Source organism: Scyliorhinus canicula, chromosome 3 (assembly GCF_902713615.1).
Source record: "Scyliorhinus canicula chromosome 3, sScyCan1.1, whole genome shotgun sequence".
NCBI classification, from domain to species: Eukaryota; Metazoa; Chordata; class Chondrichthyes; order Carcharhiniformes; family Scyliorhinidae; genus Scyliorhinus; species Scyliorhinus canicula.
In genome coordinates, this window is record NC_052148.1 from 105,687,535 (window position 1) to 105,714,045 (window position 26,511).

The following is a 26,511-nucleotide window of genomic DNA, read 5'->3' on the forward strand; positions in this document are numbered from 1 at the left end:
GGAGGAAACCAGAGCATCCAGAAAAAACCCACACAGACACAGAGAGAATGTGCAAACTCCACACAGTCACCCAAGGCTGGAATTAAACCCATGTCCCTGTGCTGTGAGGCAGCAGAGCTAACCACTGTGCCACCGTGTTGTGAAAGGTGTTATATAAATGCAAGCCTTTCTTTCTATTAGAAATTTACTTCATTTTTCTTGTTTTTTTTTCATTAATTACATTATATAGATTTAAAATGAAAGAAATATCCACCACATTTTACAATTAATAGAAAGCCACCAAGAGTTTTCAAAATTACTGTTGTGAAAAAGGCAGTTACCAATTTTATTATTGTCTTAAAATTAAATTTGCATTCAACCAGAGCTGCAGATGGTCCATTTCTAGTATTATCCATTCATACACTTCACTGAATTTCAGTACAGCTGAAATAGGTGTTCCATTATTATTATTTAATCATTCCCCCCGCTTCAATCTCATTCCTTCATTTTTCATCAGCCATGCCCAATCTTAATTACTGGAACTGCTTCAGCAAGTTGAGAAATCAGAAGGGTATCTATGTGGTGGGGGGAGGGGGGGTTCCCCTATTCCATTTGAAAAAATGCTGGAGAGCCAATCTCAAGGTATGATTTTTAAAAGGTACGATTCTTCCTCTAAGAGAAATGCAAGATTAAAATCTTTGTGCCAAACAAATGTGGGCAATAGATATGGGTTTTATGACCGGTTTAACGATCTTGAATAAGGGTTACATATTAATGGTGTTTCATGGACTCAACACCTACCTGTTGTAATGTTTTTTCACAGTGAAGACAAGCTGTTGAAACCTGAGACAGTAGAATTGTCATGTCCTCTTGTTGTTGTCTCAGCCATATCAATTTCTCCCGTACGTGAGCGTCAACTACACTCAGTGCCATTTCCTCCTGCCGAAAGAGGGTTTCATGCAGTTCTGCAAAATATGCACGAACACAGGAACGTGCATTCTCAGCACTGCCCGGAACCTATCAGAGGGGCAAATAAGAATTAATATGGACCATATTCATATCAGGTATATTGTAAGCTCTAAGGTGGCTTTATCAAAATAGATCTTATTTAGTACACCCAGCTAACAAAAGTAATATGGACTTGAAACGTTAACTCTGTTTCTCTCTCCATAGTTGCTGCAGACATCACAGAATAATAGTGAAGAAGAGATCCTTCGGCCCATTGGTCTGCACCGCGCATGAAATACACCTCACCTGCCTACCTAATCCCATTTGCCAGCACTTGGCCCATAGCCTTGAATGTTATGACATGCCAAGTATTCATCCAGGTACGTTTTCAAGAATGTGAGGCAACCCGTCTTTATAAACCTCCCAGGCAGTGCATTCCAGACCGTCAACACTTTCTGTGTAGAAGAGTTTTTTCTCAAATCCCCCCTAAACTTCCTGCCCCTGATCTTGTGTCTCCTTATTATGACCCTTCAACTGAGGGGATCACCTGCTCCCTACTAATCCTGTCAATGACCCTCATAATCCTGTATACCTTGATCAGGTCGGCACTCAATCTTCTCTGCTCCAGCGAAAACAGCCCAAGCCTATCCAACCCCTCTTCATATCTTAAATGTTCCATCCCAGGCAGCATTCTGGTGAATCGCCTCTGCACCCGCTCCAGTGCAATCACACCTTTTCAACCTCACCAAAGTTCTATATAACTCCAACATGACCTCCCTGCTTTTGTAATCTATACCTTGATTGATAAAGGCAAGTGTCCCACATGCTTTTTTCACCACCCTATTAACCTGTCCTTCTGCCTTCAGAGATCTATGGACAAACATGCCGAGAAACCGCGTAGTATGGTAGCACGTGGTTAGCACTGTCGCTTCTCAGTTTCAGGGTCCCAGGTTCGATTCCCCACTGGGTCACTGTCTGTGCGGAGTCTGCACGTTCTCCCCAGTGTCGGGGTTGGTTTTACTTTACTCAGAGAGTAGTAGGGGTGTGGAACGCCCTGCCTGCAACAGTAGTAGACTCGCCAACTTTAAGGGCATTTAAGTGGTCACTGGATAGACATATGGATGAAAATGGAATAGTGTAGGTCAGATAGGCTTCAGATGGTTTCACAGGTCGGCGCAATATCGAGGGCCGAAGGGCCCGTACTGCGCTGTAATGTTCTATGCCATGATCCCATTGTTCCTCAGAACTTCCCAGTGTCATGTCATTCATTGAATACTTCCTAGTCACATTACCCCTTCCAAAGTGTATCACCTCATACTTCTCAGGGTTAAATTCTATCTGCCACTTTTCTGCCCATTTGACCACCCCATCTATATCTTCCTGTATCCCAAGACACTCAACCTAATTGTTAACCACCCAGGCAATCTTTGTGCCATCCGCAAATCTACTGATCTTACCCCCCCACATAGTCATCTTAGTCATTTTTATGACTGACAAACAAAAGGGGACCCAGCACAGATCCCTGTGGTATGCCACTGGACACTGGCTTCTAGTCACTGAAGCATTGTCTGTCATAAGAACATAAGAACTAGGAGCAGAGTAGGCCATCTGGCCCCTCGTGCCTGCTCCGCCATTCAATGAGATCATGGCTGATCTTTTGTGGACTCAGCTCCACTTTCTGGCCCGAATGCCATAACCCTTAATCCCTTTATTCTTCAAAAAACTATCTATCTTTATCTTCAAAACATTTAATGTAGGAGCCTCAACTGCTTCACTGGGCAAGGAATTCTATAGATTCACAACCCTTTGGGTGAAGAAGTTCCTCCTAAGCTCAGTCCTAAATCTACTTCCACTTATTTTGAGGCTATGCCCCCTAGTTCTGCTTTCACCCGCCAGTGGAAACAACCTGCCCATATCTATCCTATCTATTCCCTTCATAATTTTATATATTTCTATAAGATCCCCCCCACATCCTTCTAAATTCCGAGTACAGTCCTAGTCTACTCAACCTCTCCTCGTAATCCAACCCCTTCAACTCTGGTATTAACCTAGTGAATCTCCTCTGCACATCCTCCAGTGCAAATATGTCCTTTCTCAAGTAAGGAGACCAAAACTGAACACACTACTCCGGGTGTGGCCTCACTAACAGCTTGTACAATTGCAGCATAACCTCCCTAGTCTTAAACTCCATCCTCTAGCAATGAAAGACAAAACTCCATTTGCCTTCTTAATCACCTGTTGCACCTGTAAACCAACTTTTGGCGACTCATGCACTCGCACACCCAGGTCGCTCTGCACAGCAACATGTTTTAATATTTTATCATTTAAATAATAATCCCTTTTGCTGTTATTCCGACCAAAATGGATAACCTCACATTTGTCAACATTGTATTCCATCTGCCAGACCCTACCCCATTCACTTAACCTATCCAAATTCCTCTGCAGACTTCCGCTATCCTCTGCACTTTATGCTTTACCACTCATCTTAGTGTCATCTGCAAACTTGGACACATTGCACTTGGTCCCCAACTCCAAATCATCTATGTAAATTGTGAACAATTGTGGGCCCAACACTGATCCCTGAGGGACACGACTAGCTATTGATTGCCAACCAGAGAAACACCCATTAATCCCCACTCTTTGCTTTCTATTAATTAACCAATCCTCTGTCCATGCTACTACTTTACCCTTAATGCCATGCATCTTTATCTAATGCAGCAATCTTTTATGTGGCACCTTGTCAAAAGCTTTCTGGAAATCCAGATATACCACATCCATTGGCTCCCCATTATCTACCGCACTGGTATTGTCCTCAAAAAATTCCACTAAATTATTTCGGCACGAGCTGCCCTTTATGAACCCATGCTGCGTCTGCCCAATAGGACAATTTCCATCCAGATGCCTCGCTATTTCTTCCTTGATGATAGATTCCAGCATCTTCCCTACTAACAAAGTTATGCTAACTGGCCTATAATTACCCGCTTTCTGCCTACCTCCTTTTTTAAACAGTGTCACGTTTGCTAATTTCCTATCCGCCGGGACCACCCCAGAGTCTAGTGAAATTTGGTAAATTATCACTAGTGCATTTGCAATTTACCTAGCCATCTCTTTTAGCACTCTGGGATGCATTCCATCAGGGCCAGGAGACTTGTCTACCTTTCGCCCCATTAGCTTGTCCATCCCTACCTCCTTAGTGATAACATAGAACATAGAATTTACAGTGCAAAAGGAGGCCATTCGGCCCATCGAGTCTGCACCAGCTCTTGGAAAGAGAACCCTACCCCCCTACCCAAGGTCAACACCTCCACCCTATCCCCATAACTCAGTAACCCCACCCAACACTATGGGCAATTTTGGACACCAAGGGCAATTTATCATTGCCAACCAGAGAAACACCCATTAATCCCCACTCTTTGCTTTCTATTAATTAACCAATCCTCTATCCATGCTACTACTTTACCCTTAATGCCATGCATCTTTATCTTATGCAGCAACCTTTTGTGTGGCACCTTGTCAAAGGCTTTCTGGAAATCCAGATATACCACATCCATTGGCTCCCCGTTATCTACCGCACTGGTAATGTCCTCAAAAAATTCCACTAAATTAGTTCGGCACGACCTGCCTTTTATGAACCCATGCTGCGTCAGCCCAATGGGACAATTTCCATCCAGATGCCTCGCTATTTCTTCCTTGATGATAGATTCCAGCATCTTCCCTCCTACCGAAGTTAAGCTCACTGGCCTATAATTGCCCGCTCGCTGCCTACCTCCTTTTTTAAACAGTGGTGTCACGTTTGCTAATTTCCAATCCGCCGGGACCACCCCAGAGTCTAGTGAATTTTGGTAAATTATCACTAGTGCATTTGCAATTTCCCTCGCCATCTCTTTTAGCACTCTGGGATGCATTCCATCAGGGCCAGGAGACTTGCCTACCTTTAGCCCCATTAGCTTGCCCATCACTACCTCCTTAAGTGATAACAATCATCTTAAGGTCCTCACCTGTCATAGCTTCATTTCCATCAGTCACTGGCATGTTATTTGTGTCTTCCACTATGAAGACCGACCCAAAAAACCCTTTCAGTTCCTCATCTCCCATTATTAAATCTCCCTTCTCATCCTCTAAAGGACCAATATTTACCTTAGCCACTCTTTTTTGTTTTATATATTTGTAGAAACTTTTACTATCTGTTTTTATATTCTGAGCAAGTTAACTCTCATAATCTATCTTACTTTTCTTTATAGCTCTTTTAGTAGCTTTCTGTTGTCCCCTGACGATTTCCCAGTCCTCTAGTCTCCCACTAATCTTTGCCACTCTATATGCTTTTTCCTTCAATTTGATACTCTCCCTTATTTCCTTAGATATCCACTGTCGATTTTCCCTCTTTCTACCGTCCTTCCTTTTTGTTGGTATAAACCAAGCATCGTCAAACTCAGGGGCACAACCCGCCGGTGGGTCGCGGGCGGGTGTTGGGAGGGTCGCGGAGCCGTCCGTCGCGGTGCTCCCAATCGCACAAATCCACGAGCAACAGCCGCAAGCAGCCAGCTTTTAATAATGCCGGCTGCGAGCGGCCTTCAAAATGGCCAGGAACAGATAAAAACAATTTGGCCGCACTGCACACGCATGCACAGTGCGGCCCCATTTGTTTTTTTATATGGTCGCAGCCTTTTTGTTTTCCAAGTTCGGGGGGCCAAAGGGACCATTGGGGCCAAAGGGACCCAAAATCATTTTCTCAATTTTTGTCAGCAACAAACAAGGCAGGAGAAAATGGTGGGTTGCTCAGGTCGGCCGGCGTGGGTCGCAAAGGTTGGCCGGGTTGGGTCCCGAAGGTCGGCCGGTAGGTAAAAATGGGTCCCCGGCAAAAAGGTTTGAAAAACACTTGAATAAACCTTTGCTGAGCACTGTGAAAAATCGCTTGGAAGGTTCACCACTGTTCCTCAACTGTTTCACCTGTTTCATCACCCTGTCTCCAACAGCTAAGCCAATTTTGAATCCAGTTTATCAAGTTATCCTGTATCCCATGTGCCTTCTTTATAAGTCTCCCATGTGGGGCCTTGTCAAAGGCTGTTTTTTTTTCAGCATTTTGTGTTTTTATTACAATATTTTGTTATTAGGTAGCAAGAAAACTCATCAAAAATAGATTTATCTCTGTAGAAAAATGTATCATTTTGGAAGTTACCATTTTCTTTTCCTCCCACATCCTCAATTCCTTGCACTATTGTTAGCCAATAAAACAAAAGCAATTCTGATAGTTAAGTGAAATGAGGCTTCCTTGGTTCAGAATGTCTCCAGAAGTCCTAGTGACCAGCAAGTAATAAGGAAATAAAACTGGTCATTATGCAGGAAACAGTAAGCCAATATAAAAGCAGCACCACTTTGTGCTCATTTCATTTTTCAGATACTTAAATACTGTGCTTGTTAATTTCGTCCAGATAGTCAACGTGGTCACAGCTACACTATGGCCACAGCTTGGGCAGCACGGTAGCACAAGTGGATAACACTGTGGCTTCACAGCGCCAGCGTCCCAGGTTCGATTCTGCACCTTCTCCCAATGTCTGCTTGGGTTTCTTCCAGGTGCTCCGGTTTCCTCCCACAGTCCAAAGACTGGATTGACCATGATAAATTGCCCTTAGTGATCAAAAAGTTAGGAGGGATTATTGGGTTACGGGGATAGGGTGAAAGTGAGGGCTTAAGTGGGTCGGTGTATACCCGATGGGCCGAATGGCCTCCTTCTGCACTGTATGTTCTATGTTCTAATCCTCAGGAATGATCCAGCTATATTACATGAGGCTGACATTGACCAATATCTAGGATCAGTGATTACATTTTAATAAAAACTGTATAACAGCCCATGAAACAAAAATATTAAACTTTAAAACAGTGAACTTCTAGAGAACACAAGCAGATTTTTTTCAAAAAGTTGACTGGACACAACAATGATCAATAGTGTTTCAGTAAAGCAAATTGGGAAATAACGTCGGGGCAGACCAACGATATTATTCTGAACAATTTATAGCCTTGAACTCGGAGGAATGTCCCAAAGAAAGACATGTTAGACTTACATGATCTGTGTGAGCCATTCCAATTCTGCTTTCTATTATTTGTTCTCCTCCTTCAATCTTCTGAATAATTCCACCAAGTTTTCTAGAATAGTCAGAGATTTCCTCTGTAAAAGTACGGATACAGTGTGCCATATCTAAAATGGATGCACGGATTTGATTTGCTTCAGTTTCTAAGAGTATATTCTGAAATTATAAAAAACAATCACATTATAAGTGTAGATTACATTAACTAGTATGTCACCAAACAGTAATAGACCTCAACTTACATGCCTATTGATGAGAAACTTTTTTTAAAATGCCATCTCCTTTTCAACCCCATTTTTAAAGTTTCTGAAACCCCCTTTAAGAACAAAGAGAATAAAGAACATTACAGCACAGGAACAGGCCCTTTGGTTCACCAAGCCTGCATCGATTCAGATTCCTTATTTAGACCTACTACGTATTGCCCAAAAGATCTGTATCCCTCCACGCTCCATCCATCCATGTGCCTATAAAGATACATTATAATGCTGCTATCGTGCCTGCCTCCACCACCTCCACTGGCAAATGTTTCAGGGATCCACCACCCTCTGTATGAAAAACTTTCCCTGCACATCTCCCTAAACTTCCCCCCTCTTGCCTTGAACCTGTGCCCCCTTGTAATTGAGTCTTTAAGTCAACTATCACTTTTCATGTTTGCTTGGGTTTCGCCTCCACACCCCAAAGATGTGCAAGTTAGGTGGATTGGCCATATCTTTTTATTAATACAGTAAAATTATATACAAGGCCAAACGGTACAAACACTAATTTTATGCTAAATTGCCTCTTAATTGCAAAAAGTAATTGAGTACTCTAAATTTTTTTAAACTATCACTTTTCAGTCAAATAAGAAACCAAGTTGTGTTCCATATCACATAGAACCAATTGTTGAGAGGTGAACGAGCATGATTACCCACATTCCGGGTACCTCAGCTGAAATAAAACCAATACATCACATTTTGATCAAAGCTACATCTTGATGGAGTGCTTAATAGATTACAATACATTACCTGATCATTCCTAGCTACAGAGTTTAGCTTGATTCAATTTTCAACTAAAGACAAAGTTATTTCATGGGCACATTTCACCACCAATATATTTTTCCAAACATTTTCACCTGGACTGCTGATGACTGCAAAAATACTTATACAGGAGCTCATCTCTTCTGGTGCTTAACATCATAGTTCCAAAAATGGCTGTGCTGTCCAGCTGAAATCCGATCTTTGTTTTATATCAGAAAATTCAGCTAATTGGTTACAAACAACTGAAGTCACTTACAACACAACTGACTGCTTGTAAAGCACAGGTTCCAGGTCAATTACAGCTTTCTTTTGGTGCTCTTTTGTTTGTTTGGAAGAGAAAAAACTTGCTGTGCATTTAGAAGGCTGGCAGCATGTGATTTAATGGAAGAAATGGTAATTGGGTCTCGAATGTGGTCCAGAAAGCAAGTCCTGTGATTGGGTAGGAGATTGTGGGGTTATGTTTTTTTAAATGTTCCAGTAAAAACAAAAGAAATGATCAAAACAATTTATTTGTGAAAAGATCGATCTAAAAGTAACCTTTTGGTAATAAAACCTGGGTGGCTTGCACATGGGTTAGTCAGTGTGGGGTAGGCCAGGTGTATGCCTATATCTGTGTGATTGTAGGGAAAATAGGTAATCAGAAGTGAAACAATTTTATAAATTTGAAGAATAATACGAGGATGAAATTGGACAACTGGGCAGTGGGAGGTGTGACATTCTACTGCACTATTCTAGTGATGCTCAACGCAAGCTTGAGGGACAGCACCTCATCTTTTGATTAGGCACTTTACAGCCTTTCAGACTCAACATTGGATTGGATTGGATTGGATTTGTTTATTGTCACGTGTACCGAGGTACAGTGAAAAGTATTTTTCTGCAAGCAGCTCAACAGATCATTCAGTACATGGGAAGAAAAGGGAATTGAACAGAATTCAAGAAAATACATGAGAATACATAATAGGGCAACACAAGATATACAATGTAACTACATAAGCATTGGCATCGGATGAAGCAGACAGGGTGTAGTGTTAATGAGGACAGTCCATAAAAGGGTCATTTAGGAGTCTGGTGACAGTGGGGAAGAAGCTGTTTTTGAGTCTGTTCGTCCGTGTTCTCAGACTTCTGAATCTCCTGCCCGATGGAAGAAGTTGGAAAAGTGAGTAAGCCGGGTGGGAGGGATCCTTGATTATGCTGCCTGCTTTCCCCCGGCAGCGGGAGGTGTAGATGGACATTGCATTCAACTATTTCAGATCCTAATCCCTGCTCCATTTGGTTTCCTTTTCTTTGCATGTTTCGGTTTATTTTCTTTTAACCAAAATAACACCTGCTCTAAATGAAAGGCCACAGACCTGAAACATTAACATTTGTTTCTCTCCACAAATGCTGCCATATCGAGAGTATTTCCAGCATTATCCGGTTTTTACTTAAAATGTCCAGCCTTCACAGTATTCTGCCTTAAAACTGGCGAGAGATGTGAGATTGTTTAATAGAGGGTGTATGCTCAGAGTGCACATAGGGACCACTTATAATCTCCAGCTGTTGAGACTGAAGAAAAGAAGAAAACTGTCAATGAAAATCATCCATTTTTACAGGATGGGAGAAGGCTACTTGGTCTGGTGCACCTACATTGGTGCTGAGCTATTCACAGTTAATTGGATAGATAAGGGTAAAAATTAGTGTAAAGTATATTTCAACCCTGGGCATTTAAGCTTGTGAGAAAAAATATGACAGATGAAGGGAGTTTAATATGTAATGTCATTGCATGTTGGAAGCATGTCAGCCTTCCAGAGAAAAGAAAACTCTTCTCTTTGCTAGCATCAAACACCACGGTCAACTGTTTAGAGAGATAGAGGAGAAACTTTCAAGTAACCTTTCTTTTTGAAAGATAGCCTTGCATACTAAGACACTAATGTTAAACATAAACAATAGATAGGCCTCTGTCTCAGCGGATTCTGTTTTTAACCTGCTCATATCCATTATTAAAATCTTAAACAAAAGAAACAATGAATTAAAAATACTAATGCCTATGTTCCATTTTAAATTGTCTGATGACAGGACCTTGTTGCAGGCTGCAATACTTAACATATTAAATAAATTTCAAGTACCTTATGCCCTTGATGCTTTGCATATTCCTTGCAAACACAGCACATTAGAGGACTTGATTGACATCCTTCCTCTAAACAAACAAACTCGATCACGTGCACCTGGTGTTGAGAGCACATTGTCTTCTCATGCGGTTTGTCAGCCAGAGGTACTCGCCGATGTTTGGCTAATGTCCGTGTGGAGTGTGTTACCTGGGAGCAGTCTACACAAAGATGAGTTGCACACACGGTACAGTACATAGATGCAACGTGGTTTTCATCTTCATCACAGCGGATAATACGCTTCAGAAGAATTTACATCAAAAAAGTAGACTGTTAGTTTGTATACTGTCAATAAACACTAAAATGCTCTCTGTCCAATTGTAGTTGGTTTACTACACTGGTAGAAACTGAAAGTACAGTACATTATATTAACATTACTGGTTGATATAAAATCACCTCAATTTTATCACAATCTGGACTAAAGAGCTCTAAAATATTTGTTATATTATTATCTATTAGCAGGAAAACAGTAAATGCTGGAAACACTCTGCAAGCCTGGCAGTATTTGGCAGTTCTGATGAAAGGTGATCAAACTGAAATATTAGCTCCGTTTCTCATTCCACAGATGCTGCCAGATCTGCTGAGCATTTCCACAATTTTCTGTTTTTAATTCAGATTTTCAGCATGCACAGTGTTTTGCTTTTGTACCTATCAGTATACTTCATGCTACTTTGCACAATGTTTGCTGGATGCATCAGAAATGATAACTAACATCTGCTTCTGTTGTTTTGGCAAAACGTTTGCTCCCTTTACTCGTGGTGCATTGCTTTATTTAGGAAAACAAAATCATAGGTTTACCCAAGGAACAAAAAGGAGCCAAAATCCCCATCCGTCCATCAAGTACAGCAGATGAGAATTGAAAGCCTACATAATATCAGCACCTGACATTAGCTACCAGTTCTGAAATCAACTGTACCACAATGTCCAATTATAACTTTTGCCATATTATCTAAACTTAAATCAGGATCAGAGTTCAGAAGGCAACGTAGAGAATCATAGAACAGAACAACTCAGAAAGGGGCCATATGACCCACTGAGTCCATACTAGTTCTTCAGATTAGCAACCCTATCAGTCCCTCGTCTCAGCATTTTTCCTGTTATTGATGATTTCTTTTCTCTCATCCAATTCTCTTTTTAAAGCTACTGTTGGATATATAATCAGCACCAAATCTGAGAATATATTCCAAATAATAATCACTCAATGCGCAACAATGGTTTTTCTCACTTCGCATCTGGTTCTTTAGTCAATCATCTTAGATCTGTGCCATTGGAAAGAATTTCTCTTTGTTTACTCGTTTTCAATCTATCACAACTTTAAACGCTTCCATCAATCCTCTGAACCGTCACTGTTTTAAGCAGAACCACCCCAGCTTCTCCAGGCAATCCACATAACTATAATCCCTCATCTCCGGAACCATTCTAGCAAATCTCTTCTGCACCCACGCCAAAGACTTCACACACTTTCTAAAATGTGGTGCCTAGAATTGGACGCAATATCCCTGCTGTAACAAAACCAGAGCTTTTATACAGGATTAGCATAACTTTCTGACTTTTGTATTCGATGCCTCTATTTATAAGCAGGATTCCATATGTTTTATTAACTGCTTTGCTAACCTGACCTGTCTCCTTCAAAGATTTGTGCACAAAATAACCGAGGTCTCTCTTCTCTTTGCACCCCCATTAAAACATGTATTGTCTCTCCTCATTCTTCCTACCAAAATGCATCACAATTTTCTACACTGACTTTTATTTACCATGTACCATCAAATCTACCAGTGTTTGTTTTCCTGAAGTCTGTTATTAGCCTTCTCACTGTATTTCCAAGTTCATGTCATCTACAGTGCAGGAGGCCATTGGGTCCATCGAGTCTGCACCGACCCACTTAAGCCCTCACTTCCACCCTATCCCCGTAACCCAATAACCCCCCCTAACCTTTTTGGTCACTAAGGGCAATTTATCGTGGCAAATCCACCTAACCTGCACATCTTTGGACTGTGGGAGGAAACTGGAGCACCCAGAAGAAACCCATGCAGACACAGGGAGAACGTGCAGACTCTGCACAGACAGTGAACAGCGGGGAATCGAACCTGGGACCCTGGCGCTGTGAAGCCACAGTGCTATCCACTTGTGCTACCGTGCTTCCCTAAGTCACTCAACCAAGTCACTTAAACAATTTTTCCTTAGAATATTCATTCTGGCTCCGCTTTATCAGTCCATGCCTGTCCAAATTGTTGCTCATGCTCTCCTAGATTAGATAGCTTCCCCATCACTGATGCTAAATCGGTCAGCCTGGAGTTTCCAGGTATGTCCTTCTGCCCCTATTTCTGACTATGGCTGCAATCCTCCAGTCCTTTGCCATCACCCCTGTATCAAAGGTTGTGGCCAACATCCCTGAAATTTCTATCTTTACTGCCCTCAGCAACCTCGGATGCACTGCATTCTAACTGGGTGAATCATTCAATTTAACTACCACCAACCTTTCTGGGGCCTCCTATTTATCTATATTTATCTACTTAGTATCTCAGCAAACCTGAAGTTCACCATAGCTTTGGCAAAAATCCCCAAAGTTGTCATTTAGTACTTCAGCCATGCTTTCTGTCTTCACCAATAGTCAGTCCCACCACTCCTCTGATAACCCTTTTCATCTTCAATCTTCCAGAAATTAGTGACAAATACACAGCTTTAAATAAACTGAGTTGACAGTTACCAACCTGAAGCCTCGCATGTCTAAAGACTCAAACCCCATCAATTGCCACTTTCATGGTAAAAGCAACCAACTTCCTCTCAGCCTCAACCGCCCTCTCCTTTTTCCTGTCACTCATGATAACTTGATGTCTGTCAATTTCAACCACAAATGACTTGATGTCTGTCAATTTCAACCACAAATTCTTGCCTCCAACTCCGGCACCATTATCTTCCTCAGATCATAGAGTTTTCCACCTACCATGATAGTTATAGTTACATACCTCTCCTGATATTCCCAGAACCTCCTCAGATGCTCCATGGTGATTGGCAGTGCCATTTTGCAAACGTTCCAGGAGCTCCAACAAAGCAAAGTTTTTCTTTAAGCCCCAGACACCCGAATCACCTGTCAAATTAATTCATATTCAGTCTGCATCAAATCTTCAATATTTTCTTTTAAATTTCCACTCTCATCCACCCAAGGCTATCCTTGAGTACTGACAGTTTTTCAGTTGTTATCCTACATTCATTTCACGAGAAATGAGAATATGGGTGTGGAATCAAACATGTCATAATTCACTCAGCGTTTTGGGATAAGGTAGAAACACTGCAGCTATATTCAAAGTGCAAAATGGAATTAAGTCCATCATGGTGAAGATAATCTAGAAAATGCTGAGGGAGAGAAAAAGCAGTATAGGACTTCATATTGGCAAAGTTCATCACCTGTTTTAAAAATGGTCTCAACATATCTACAAAAGAACCATTCCAATTTAACAAAATGCCACGTGAATGTCCAGTGGCTTCTTATCCCATATAACAATTATTTTGCCCCAAGTACCATTCATGCCACACAAGTGCCAGGCAATGACCATCTCTAACAGGAGATAATCCAACCATCTTTCCTTGAAATTCAATGGCGTCTCTGAAACCCCCACTATCAACATGTGAGTCACCACTGCCCAGAAACTGAACTGGCCAGCCATATAAATACTGTGGCTACAAGAGCAGGTCAGAAGCTGGGAATCCTATGCAGAGTAACTCATTTCCTGACTCCCAAAAGCCTGTTCAACATATGCAAAGCACAATTCAGGAATACGATGGATATACTCTCCATTTGCCTGGATGAGTGAGGCTCCAACAAGACTCAAGGAGCTCAACACCATCCAGAACAAAGCAGCCCATTTGATTGGCACCCCATCCACCACCTTAAACATGCACTCTCTCCATCACCAGTATGTCTAATTGTGATCTCGGATCACACTGCGGAATTGGATGGATGTGGTAATGGAGAAGGGGGCAGCCCAGAAGCCAAGGTGGAGAATGGACGTGGGGTTATTTGCAAATCGGAGATTCTGTGACATATTGGGAAGATGATACAGGAGTATGTGGAGTTTAATTGCATGGGGAGGTCTCACCGTCAATGTTCTGGGAGGTTCCAGAGGCGGTGGTGAGAGGGGGGGGGGGGGGGGGGGGGGGGGGTGATCTTGTTTAATGCCAAGGTAGATAGGGAGGAGTGGGAGGAATGCCAACGACTGATAGAAGAGATTTTGGAGGTGGATGGGAGGTACACGGGGGACCCATAAGACATAGGAGCAGAATTAGGCCATTTGGCCCATCGAGTCTGCTCCGCCATTCAATCATGGCTGATATTTTCTCATCCCATTCTCCTGCCTTCTCCCCATAACCCCTGATCCCCTTATCCAGGATCCAGGGCTCCTGGCAAAGAGGAAGGACTTGCATGCGAGGTTTAAACTATTGTTCACAGGGAAAGTGATGCGTCAGTTGAGAAGGGCATGGGGGACTATTTACGAGTAGGGGAGAAGGCAGGGTGCATGTTAGCAGGTCAGCTCTGTAGGGAGTCCGCGGCAAGGATAGTTCCGAGTCAAAACAGGACGGGAAAGTTGGCGGTGGCTCTGAAACAGATTAATAAGATATTCAAGGAGTTTTATAGGGACTTGTCTAAGTCAAAGCCACCAGAGGAGGAGCGGGAGATGAGGGAATTTCTGGGTGGGGTAGAGTGCAAGAGGTTTGGGGAGGCAGTGAGGGCAGGGTTGGAGGAGCTGGTGGGGATGGAGGAGGTGAAGGTGGCGACTGGGAGGATGAAGACAGGGAAGGAAGCGAGGCCAGACAGGTTCCCAGTCGAATTTTGCAAAAGATTTACAGATCGACTAGTGCAGTTAATGATGGGAATGTTTGAGGACACGATGAATAGGAGTGCCTGGCCCCAAATGATGGGGCAGGCCTCCATCCCGTTGTTGCTTAAGGATAAGGATCCGGAGTGTGGTCATATAGGCCCATATCTCTGCTGAATGCAGGCGCCAAGATATTGGCAAAGGTGCTGCCGTTAAGATTGTTGGGGTGCCTTCCGCAGGTGATTGGGGAGGATCAGACGGGATTTGGAAAGGGCAGACAGTTGTCCTTGAATGTGGTGCTTTCTCCAGCAAAGGGAAGGGAGATGGAGGAGATGGTGGTGTTGGATGAGGAGAAGGCGTTTGATCGGGTGGAATCGAGTCACTGGATAAATTTGGGATTGGGCCGAAGCTTGTGGTGCGGGTGCAGCTGTTATAAAAGGTGCCAGTAGCGAGTGTGCGCACAAATAGTATGAACTCAGGGTATTTTGTACTGCACCGGTATACAAGGCAGAGATGCCCCATGTGCCCCCTTCTGTTTGCATTGGCTACAGAGCCCTTGGCCATTGCGCTCAGGAGCTCAGGGGTGTGGAAGGTAATAGTGAGGGGGTGGGTGTCCTTATATGCAGGTGACTTGTTATATAACTCAGAGCCAAGCTCTTCGGTGGGGGACATAATGGGTTTGCTTCAGAGATTTGGGACTTTTTCAGGGTACAAACTGAATTTAGGGAAAAGTGAGTACTTTATGGTCTTGGGTCGAAGAGGGGGCATTGATTTACGGGAGGATTTTGGAGGATGGGGTGTCCAAGGAGGGGGTTAAGGCGGAGGGACTGTGGTGCGAGATGCTGCAGAGGGGATATGCCTCGACTTTGTGCGGGAGACTGATACAGCTGAAGGGAGGTGTACAGGGCGCATCTTACAAAGTCTAGGATGAGCCGGATGTTCGAAGGAGTGGAGGATGTCTGTCAGTGATGTGGTAGGGGCCCTGCGAACCATGTACATATGTTTTGATCCTGCCAGAAGCTGGAAAGGTTTTGGAAGACGGTGTGCAGCGCCAACTCAGGGCTTTTACATGTGGATGTGGAGCCCTGTCTCCTAGAAGCCATATTCGGAGTGTAAGGCCAGCTAGAGGTGCAGGCGGGTGCGGGGCATATGTTATAGCCTTGGCCTCGCTGATTGCTCGCAGGCGGGTCTTGTTGGGGTGGAGGTCAGCTTCTCCACCCTGTACCTCGGAGTTGCGGGAGGACCTGTGATGGGTTCTACAATTGTTTTGGGATTTGTTTATCATGCATTTTCAAGAGTTGATTACCATTGGCTTTTGCTGGGTGGTTTGGTGGGGTTGTTGTAAATTGTAAAATTGTTGAAAATTTGTGGAACAAAAATACTGAAAAAAAAAACATGCAGTGTATACAATCTACAAGATACATTGCAGTAACTTACCAAGACTCCTTCGAAAGCACCTTCTAACTTATAAGGGCACCTAGAAGGACAAAGGCAGCAGACACATGGGACCACCCACAAGTTACATTTCAAATCACGCACCACCTTGACTTGGAAATATATTGCCATCTCTTTACTATCACTGGGTCAAAATCCTGGAACTCCCTTCATGCACCGTGGGTGTCCCAACAACACAAGGACTGCAGTGATTCAAAAATGTGGCGATGCGGCATTGGACTGGGGTGGGCACAGTAAGAGGTTAAAATCCAACAGGTTTATTTGAAATCGCAAGCTTTTGGAGCGTTTGTGATTTCAAATAAACCTATTGGGACTTTAACCTGGTGTTGTGAGACTTCTTTCTGTGATTCAAAAAGGCAGCTCACCATTACCTTCTTAAGAGCAAATAGGACGGGCAATAAATGTTGGCTTAGCCAGTGACACCCACATCCCATGATCAAATAATAAAAAAAAGCATAATTTACTTCAAGTTCCTGTGATCAACTTGCAGTTTTTATGTGCATGATTAAAACGAATGAAAGACTTTAATTTATGTGGTCCCTTTCACAACCTTAGGGTGCCCTAAAGCATTTTAGAGTCAATGACATATTTTGACATATAGCCTCTATTTTAATGTACAAAATGCAGCAGCTAACTTACACACAACAATCTCCCAAATAACCAGTTTATCTGTTTTAACAATCTGTTTAGTTGAGTGATAAACATGAACCAGTACTGTAGCAGAACTCCTCTGCTCTTCTGTAAAATAGTGTCACGGGATTCAAAGTCAATAATTAACGAAGTTCGTTAGAGAGAAGGTTAAGAGGTGCCTTAATTGAGGCATACAAGATGATCAGAGGATTGGATAGGGTGGACCGTGAGAGCCTTTTTCCTTGGATGGTGATGGCTAGCACGAGGGGACATAGCTTTAAATTGAGGGGAGATAGATATAGGACAGATGTCAGAGGTAGGTTCTTTACTCAGAGAGTAGTAATGTCCTGCGTGGACTGCCCTGCCTGCAACAGTAGTGGACTCGCCAACATTAAGGGCATTTAAATGGTCATTGGATAAACATATGGATGATAAGGGAATAGTGTAGATGGGCTGTAGATTGGTTTCACATGTCGGTGCAACATCGAGGGCCGAAGGGCCTGTACTGCGCTGTAATGTTCTATTGGATGGATTGGATTTGTTTATTGTCACGTGTACCAAGGTACAGTGAAAATTATTTTTCTGCGAGCAGCGCAAACAGATCATTAAGTACATGGGAAGAAAAGAAAATACATAATAGGGCAAACTCGTTGGAATTTAGAAGGATGAGGGGGGATCTTATAGAAACATTTAAAATTATGAAGAGAATAGATAGGATAGATGCGGGCAGGTTGTTTCCACTGGCGGGTGACAGCAGAACTAGGGGGCATAGCCTCAAAATAAGGGGAAGTAGATTTAGAACTGAGTTTAGGAGGAACTTCTTCACCCAAAGGGTTGTGAATCTATGGAATTCCTTGCCCAGTGAAGCAGTTGAGGCTCCTTCATTACATGTTTTTAAGGTAAAGATAGATAGTTTTTTGAAGAATAAAGGGATTAAGGGTTATGGTGTTCGGGCCGGAAAGTGGAGCTGAGTCCACAAAAAATCAGCTATGATCTAATTGAATGGCGGAGCAGGCTCGAGGGGCCAGATGGCCTACTCCTGCTCCTAGTTCTTATGTTCTTATATTAACACAAGCTATACAATGTAACTACACAAGCACCAGCATCGTATGAAGCATATAGGGTAGTCTTAATGAGGTCAGTCCATAAGAGGGTCTTTTAGGAGTCTGGTAACAGCGGGGTAGAAGCTCTTTTTGAGTCTGTCCATGCGTGTTCTCAGACTTCTGTATCTCCTGCCTGATGGAAGAAGTTGGAAGAGTAAGTAAGCCGGGTGGGAAGTGTCTTTGATTATGCTGTCCGCTTTCCCCAGGCAGCGGGAGGTGTAAATGGAGTCAATGGATAGGAGGCAGGTTTGTGTGATGGACTGGGCGGTGTTCACGACTCTCTGAAGTTTCTTGGGGTCCTGGGCCGAGCAGTTGCCATACCAGGCTGTGATGCAGCCAGATAGGATGCTTTCTATGGTGCATCTGTAAAGGTTGGTAAGGGTTAATGTGGACATGCCGAATTTCCTTAGGGCGACGTATTGTCAAGGTGCAGTGCATCTTCTCAGGACAAGTGGACCTCACGATCAGTCAACAGAAAAGCACATTTCTGCTGGACAATGTTGGTCCCATTAACTTTTGTGTTGCTTTCTTCTACTTGGTCGCTATTCTGAAATGTTCTATTTAGAGCCCAACCAGCTTCAACCTAATGTCACTATATTAGGACCATTGGGCAGTTTGTGGCAGTGGCAGGCCTTGTAAGGGTTCAAACTAAATTTGCAATACTGTAGCAAGCCAATAAACTTGAGAACTTTTAAGTAGTAAACCATAAAGGGCGGCTCGGTCGCACAATGGTTAGCACTGTTGCTTCACAGCTCCAGGGTCCCAGGTTCGATTCCTGGCTTGGGTCATTGCCTGTGAGGAGTCTGCACGTTCTCCCAGTGTCTGTGTGGGTTTCCTCCGGGTGCTCTGGTTTCCTCCCACAGTCAAAAGATGTGCAGGTTAGGTGGATTGGCCATGCTAAATTGTCCTTAGTGTGCAAAAAGATTAGGTGGGGTTATTGGGTTATGGGGATGGGGTGGAGGCGTGGGCTTAAGTAGGGTGCTCTTTCCAAGGCCCAGTGCAGACTCAATGAGCCAAATGGCCTCCTTCTGCACTGAAAATTCTCTAATAAAAATCTCAAACTGAAGCACGCATTAAGAAATTCAAAAATATTCAACTATAATTATTAGAAATATAAATTGCTGGACCAACCTAATTCAGTCACCTGTCGGTCAAATGGACAACGTATCGCTCTCCCCTGCAGTGGAAGGCGGGTGAGACAATCATGGCAGACAGTATGACCACAAAGGAGCAAGCGAGGTACTTTGTCTCCCTGCAGCGAGAATACGTCTTCACAAACTCCACATTCCAGAACCTAAAAATTAAGAGAGTGAATGAATAAATTGCTGCATGAAGTACAGCACAAAGCTAAACCAACTAAACAAAATCCCAGATGCTGAAGAATTGGTTTGTACTGAGTGAGGGCAATCAGATATCTGGCAGGTTTCCTCTTCAATTATTATTCAATAACCTTAATAAATGTGCATACCTTGGTTGTCATGGCCAATGTGGTCATCAAACCAAATTGATTGCCCTATTCTCCTGAGAGCACCAAGATCTTTGCTGGGGCACGATTTCAACAATGCCAGTTATCCTCCAGTACTGTGACCTAGGTGAAGATTATTCATAAAAAGGTTTGGCAGTGAGTGCTGAATGGCTATTAAACCACACATCTCTTACAACCAAGCTTGGTCCCATTTTCACTATCTCCATCTGAAATGAAATAGCAATCAAGAGTGAGAACAGACTGATTGCCATTCGTACTTCTGGGTTAGTGTGGGGGAAAATATAAAACTGCTATTTCCAACCCAACAAGGATCAAAGCACGCTTAGGACTGAACCAACTTCTTTCTGATCATGAATAAACTCAAAGCCACGAAGGAAATATTTTATATTCTAAGTAATGTGAGTACAGTTATTTGGTGGTTTAAAAAAATTCATTGTGTGGGCTGGTTAGGCCGGCATTTATTACCCATGCCCTTCAGAAGGTGGCAGTGAGTTACCTTCTTGAACCGCTGCAGTCCCTGCGGTGTAGGTACACCCATAGTGCTGTTAGGGAGATAGTTCCAGGATTTTGACCCCAACAGTGAAGGAACAGCGATATATTTTCAAGCCAGGGTGGTGAGTGACTAGGGGGGGGGGGGGAACCTCCAGGTGGTGGGGTTCCCAGTTATCTGCTGGAACAAAACTTGAGTATTGCCGAAAAAATGAGAAGTGCTGCCAAAGGTTCTCATCTTGCATTCATCGTGACAGATTCGCAAGAACACCAATTCTGAAGGGAACAATACTGCATGAGAAGAGAGTGCTGATTGGTTGACAAATGGGTTCTGATTGATAAAGGCATTGCCATGGAGAATGCACCAGGGGATGGGAAACTGCCAAGTTATTTTTAAAATTCCAACCAGGCAGGTCGACTCTGATTTGTCAAGGTATTGCCATGGGAAATTAAGCCAGGAATGGTTGTCCCCCAAGCTTTTGTTTAACTGAAAAAGGTGCAATGTGTGGATGTGTTTTTACTGATTAGAAAAGGACATGACCCTGTATGAAATAAAAGCAAATTACTGCGGATGCTGGAATCTGAAACAAAAGGGAAAATGCTGGAAAATCTCAGCAAGTCTGGCAGCATCTGTAGGGAGAGAAAAGAGCTAACGTTTCGAGTCCGATGACTCTTTGTCAAAGCTGACAAAGCTTCGAGTCATTGGACTCGAAACGTTATCTCACATGACCCTGTATGTCAATATGTAGCTTCTAACAAGCATAAGTGAGCACACTGAGAGCCCGATTGATGATCTTAAATTAGTTGTCAGTGTAATGATTAGCACACTCAAGGTTGTTTAGTAAATGTTTTCCAATCGCAGAATCACATTTAATGTTGGACACTATGTTTTGGTCTTGCGAGCATGGATCGGTTGTGTACAGTCAGTACTTTGCTGCCAAAGAGACCTGCTGTTTGACACGATCATTCATTGGAATGTATGGCCTACATACCTGACATGACACCAGCACTAAAATTCATAGAATCATAGAATTCATGTATGAAGATGGTGGCTGATCTTGAGCTTCAACTACATTTTCCCACCCAGTCCTCATATTTTTTGATTTCACGAGACCCCCAAAATCTGTCAATATCAGCCTTAAATACATTCAATGATGGCGCACCATAATCCTCTGGGATAGAGAATTCCAAAGATTCCTAACCCTCTGAGTGAAGAAATTTTTCATCGCCGTGCTAAATGATCAGCCCTTTATCCTGAAACTGTGCCTTGAAGCCTACCTGTGACAATAAGCTATTATTAGGGGCTGGTTTAGCACAGGAATAAATCGCTGGCTTTGAAAGTAGACCAAGGCAGGCCAGCAGCACAGTTCAATTCCCGTACCAGCCTCCCCGAACAGGCGCCGGAATGTGGCAACTAGGGGCTTTTCACAGTGACTTAATTTGAAGACTACGTGTGACAATTAGCAATTTTCATTTCATTTCATTTACCAGTCAGGGAAAAGAACCTCTGTGTCTAATCTGTCAATCGCCATCTGAATCACAAATGTTTCAATGAGATCATCTCTCATTCTTCTAAACTCCAACGGATATAGGCCCAAATTTACTCAGCCTCGCATCATAGAGGGAACAATCCTGTGAACCTTCACTGTACTCCTTCCAATCAAATGTGGAGACCACTACTCTCCAAAGTCACATACAATTGTAGCAAGACTTATTTATTCTTATTCTCTATAATCCCCTTTCAATAAACATCAACATGACATTTGCTTTCCTAATTGCTTGCTGTACGTGCATGCAAACTTTCTGCAATCCTAGTCTGAGTACACTATCGCTCTGAACATCAGCATTTACAAGTTTCAAGCCTTTTTAAAAAAAAACATTTTATTAAGGTATTTGTAATTTTATAATAATAACAGTAACAACAGTAAACAATTCAAATCCAAATATAAATGTATTGCATAAATCATCTCCATCCCTAACAAGTCTCTCCTACCCAAAACACAAAATAGCCTAACTTCCCCTCCCCCCTTCCTTTTAAAAAGATGCTAGGGCGGAACAGTGGGTATTGCTGCCTCACAGCGACAGGGTCCTGGGTTCAATCCCGGCATTGGGTGGATTTTGCACTTTTCCCTGTGTCTGCAAGAGTTTTGGTTTCCTCCCACAGTCCAAAGATAAGCAGGTTAGGTGGACTGGCCAAGCTAAATTGCCCCTTGGTGTCCAAAAATGTGCAGGTTAGGTCGGGTTACAAGTATAGGGTGGGGAGGTGGCTCTTTCAGAGTGTCAGTGCAGACTCAATGGGCCTAATGGCTTCCTTCTGCACTGTTGGAATTCTATGATTCAATGCTGTTTTTCTGTCCAGACGATCAAAGTGAATAAGCTCACACTTCCCCACGTAATACTCCACCTGCAACCTTGTTACCCATTCACTTAACCTGTCCACATCTCTTTGCAGCCTCTGTGTCCTCCTCACAGCTTACATTCCTATCTGGTTTTGCATCATCACCAAATGTAGATTCATTACTCTGTGTCTTTGTCGAAGTCAATACTATAGATTGTAAATAGCTGAAATACAGCATAGATCCTTGTGACACTCCACAAGTCATTGCCTGCCAACTTGAAAATGCTCTAGTTATCCCGACTCTCCGCTTCTTGTCTGTTAACCAATCCTCTCTCCGTGCTAATATATCACCCCCAACTCCATGAGCCACTATCTCGTTGTCTGGCATCTTAATGTTGAATGTTGTTGGAACTGTACTCATCCAAGCTAGTTGAGAGTATTCCATCACACCCCTGACTTTTGGAAATTCAAATATACAACATCTACTGATTCCCTTTCAGCTACTCTACTAGTTACACCCTCAAAAAACTCTAATAAATTTGTCAAACAGAACTTTCCTTTCATAAAACAATGCTGACTTGTTCTAATCATTCTATGCTTTTCTAAATGCATCATTTGAGACATCCTTCATACAGTAATAGATTAAACACTTGCCTGATGACTGTTGTCAGGCTAACTGGCCTGTAGTCCCGTTTTCTCTCGCCTTCCTTTCTTGAATAGCAGTGTTATATTTGCTAACTTCTAAGCTGCTGGCACCCTTCCAAAATAGAGGGAATTTTGTAAAATCATAGCCAGCACACCCACTATTTCTGCAGCTATCCATTTTAGAATCCTAGGATATAGGCCATCAGGTCCTGTGGATTTGTACAATTTTAGTCCATTGAGTTTCTCCAATATTTTTTGCCTGCTAATATTAATTACCTAAACTTCTTCACTCATATTAGCCTCTATGTTATCCTCGATTTCTGGTATGTAATTTGTGTCTTCTATTGTGAAGAAAGATACAAAATATCTGTTCAATGTCTTTGCCATTTCCTCATTCTCCATGATAGTTTCTCCTGCTTCTTGCTTATAATGGTCCAATATTGCTAGTTCAGCTACTCTTTTTTATATAATTGTTTTAATTAGTTGTTTTTTATATCTTTCTGGTTAGCTTATTCTCACATTCCATTTTTTTCCCTTTTTGATTATCTCTTTGGTGGCCGTTGGTCGGTGACTCGGAATTCTGCGACAAATAGCTCACCTCTGGCTCCACAAAGCCTGTCCGAACAACATCACATGGACTACAGCGGTTCAATAACGCAGCACATCACCAATCTTTCAATGCAAGATGGCTAACAAATGCTGGCCTTGCCGGAAAATGCTCACGTTTCATGAATTACTTTTTTTTTAAATCCAGGAAAGATGTGGCAGACATTCAAAGCCTTGAGAGAGGAGGGGGAGGTTGGAGATGGGGCAGTATTTGCAATGACAGAAGGGGGTGATGATTGCTTTTCTTTGACTGGAAGGGTGATGACAGTACATTTGAAGGAGGGGAAGTACCCAAAGAGAAAACTTAGCAATATTGACTAACATAGAGCAGGAAGGGATGTTCGTGGTTATCGATTTAGTGGGAATAGGGAGCAGGAAATGGGCCTTATGAACAAGATGTGCTTGGAGAGCAGAGAATCCCTACAGTGCCGAAGGAGGCCATTTGGCCCATCGAGTCTTATTCGAGGGGCGATAGGACAAGGATACAAAGTCAGGTTGAGGCAGGGGGAGCAGTTTGGCCCAGTGACCTGGGGAAGGTGGAAGAGGATAGTCTCAATCCCAAAGACGTAGCGGTCCCTGCACTTTGCGGGGGGCGGGGATACCAGGCCTGCAGATCCGAGCTACAAATCAAGTCCTATCCCTGGAGTGAGTGAGATTTGGGTGCGCGCAGAGGCCGGACTCACCTTGACGGAGCAGCCGGTGGCGCCCCGCAGGCTGCGGGGGCCGCTCTCCGCCACCGGCAGCTTCAGCGGAGCGGCCGCCATTGCGGAATGTACCAAACCCCACACAGCGGGAAGGGGGGCATTCAACAGCTCCAAATCACAACTCGGCAGCATTCCATTAGAGATAACAAAATAGCTTCACATAACACCCCAGCAAATAATTCAGCATATTTGCCCTTACCGCCATTGACTCTTACATACCTCATATATTGACCCTGTTTAAAAAAAAATTAAATCTTCCCTCAAATCCCGATGGTACTGTCCGAATGTTCCTGCGCATCACAATGGGCTGGCAAACTGCGTATGCTCACACTGTGGATCTTGGCTTCACCTCAGAACTCAGATGTTGACGCGAGTGTAGGCACCTGGGGCAGGGGTTATTCATGTCACCCAGGCAGCTTTAGTTAGTCTCCCAAAAATGCATCTCACCAGGTCCTTACGCAAAGGAGATTATCACGAAATAGTAGAGTTTAACCTATAGAAAATACAGAATGAAGTTCAGGGGATCTCCGTGAAACTGTTCAACAGCACAGATGAGTTTACAGGATATGAAGGACGAGGACTGAGGTCACTTGGTCCATATCAGAACATCGAGCCAAAAGCATCCTGTAACTTTATTTTGCACTACCTCATTGCATCGTAAATACATTCAGGGTTTTCACCTCCATGACTCTCACAGAAGCCCCCATTCCAAGCATTCTGCATTCAGATGAATTAACACAGTGTTCTTCAAACTTTTTTTCCGGCAACCCATTTTTACCAACAGGCCAACCGTCGGGACCCAACCCGGCCGACCTTCGTGACCCACGCCGGCCGACCTTTGAGACCCACGCCGGCGATCTGCGCAACCCACCATTTTCTCTTACCTTGTTTGCTGCTGACAAAAATGGAGGAAACGGTTTTGGATTCCTTTGGCCCTCGTACACACTCCTCCAATGGAACCTGTTAGAACATAGAACAGCACAGAACAGGCCCTTCGGCCCTCAATGTTGTGCCGAGCCATGATCACCCTACTCAAACCCACGTATCCACCCTATACCCGTAAACCAACAACCCCCCCCCTTAACCTTACTTTTTATTAGGACACTACGGGCAATTTAGCATGGCCAATCCACCTAACCTGCACATCTTTGGACTGTGGGAGGAAACCGGAGCACCCGGAGGAAACCCACGCACACGGGGAGGACGTGCAGACTCCACACAGACAGTGACTCAGCCGGGAATCGAACCTGGGACCCTGGAGCTGTGAAGCATTTATGCTAACCACCATGTTGGTTGGTAAAACCATGTTGGATGAACGGGAAGTCTTCCGGTGTCGGAAAGTATGGAGTCCCCATCTGTCCAAAGTTCAGAGTTTTTTTCCTGTAAAATTTTATCAAATAAACCCCCCCCCCCAACTTGTAAAATAAAATAAAAAATAAAATAAGTTAAATAAATGAAAAAAATGAATAAACCCCACCCGAACTTGTAAAAAAATAAAATAAAATAAATGAAAAAAATAAAAATTAAATGAATAAAATAAATGAATAAAAACCACTACAGAACTTGTAAACCAAAAAGCTGCAACCATTAAAAAAAATAGCGGCCGCACTGCGCATGCGTGCCCGATCATCGTACGTGCATGCGCAATGCGGCCAAATTTTTTTTACATGTTTGCGGCCGCTTGCAGCCGGCGTTATGAAAAGCCGGCTGCTGCATGGGGATTTGCGCGATTGGGAGCGCCGCGGACAACGGCTCCGCAACCCTCCCGACACCGCCCATGACTTTGAAGAACACTGAATTAACAGACATCAACCTTAAAATTACCTTTTACAACAAAAGCTGGCATTTATTTGGCATATTTAACATAGTGTTGGGTAAACCATATCTTCACAAACTGGGTGGCGCAGTGGTTAGCACTGCTGCCTCCACACGAAGGACCCGGGTTCAATTCCAGCCTTAGGTGATTGTGTGGAGTTAGCACTCTCCCCCTGTGTCTGCGTGGGTTTCCTCCCACAGTCCAAAGATGTGTTGGTTAGATGGATTGGCTATGCTAAATTCCCTCTCGGTGTTC

The 26,511-nt window shown here is 43.3% G+C and overlaps 1 protein-coding gene across 3 annotated transcripts in view; it reads right to left on the minus strand.

Annotated features, from left to right (window-relative positions):
* Positions 1-24,573, minus strand: part of trim23 (tripartite motif containing 23) — a 41,938-nt gene extending 17,365 nt beyond the window's left edge. For 2 of the 3 annotated variants that reach the window (XM_038791042.1, XM_038791041.1), the window contains exons 1-6: positions 24,420-24,573; positions 19,304-19,466; positions 13,137-13,258; positions 10,132-10,410; positions 6,987-7,169; positions 781-996 (exon numbers count right to left, since the gene is read on the minus strand). In XM_038791042.1, coding sequence (XP_038646970.1) covers positions 781-996; positions 6,987-7,169; positions 10,132-10,410; positions 13,137-13,258; positions 19,304-19,466; positions 24,420-24,572 — 1,116 coding nt within the window. In that variant the 5' untranslated portion in view covers position 24,573. Of the gene's footprint in view, positions 1-780; positions 997-6,986; positions 7,170-10,131; positions 10,411-13,136; positions 13,259-19,303; positions 19,467-19,640; positions 19,668-24,419 lie in introns of those variants that run through there. The other variant, XM_038791043.1, reaches the window with a different exon arrangement.
* Between the last annotated feature and the right edge of the window lie 1,938 nt (positions 24,574-26,511).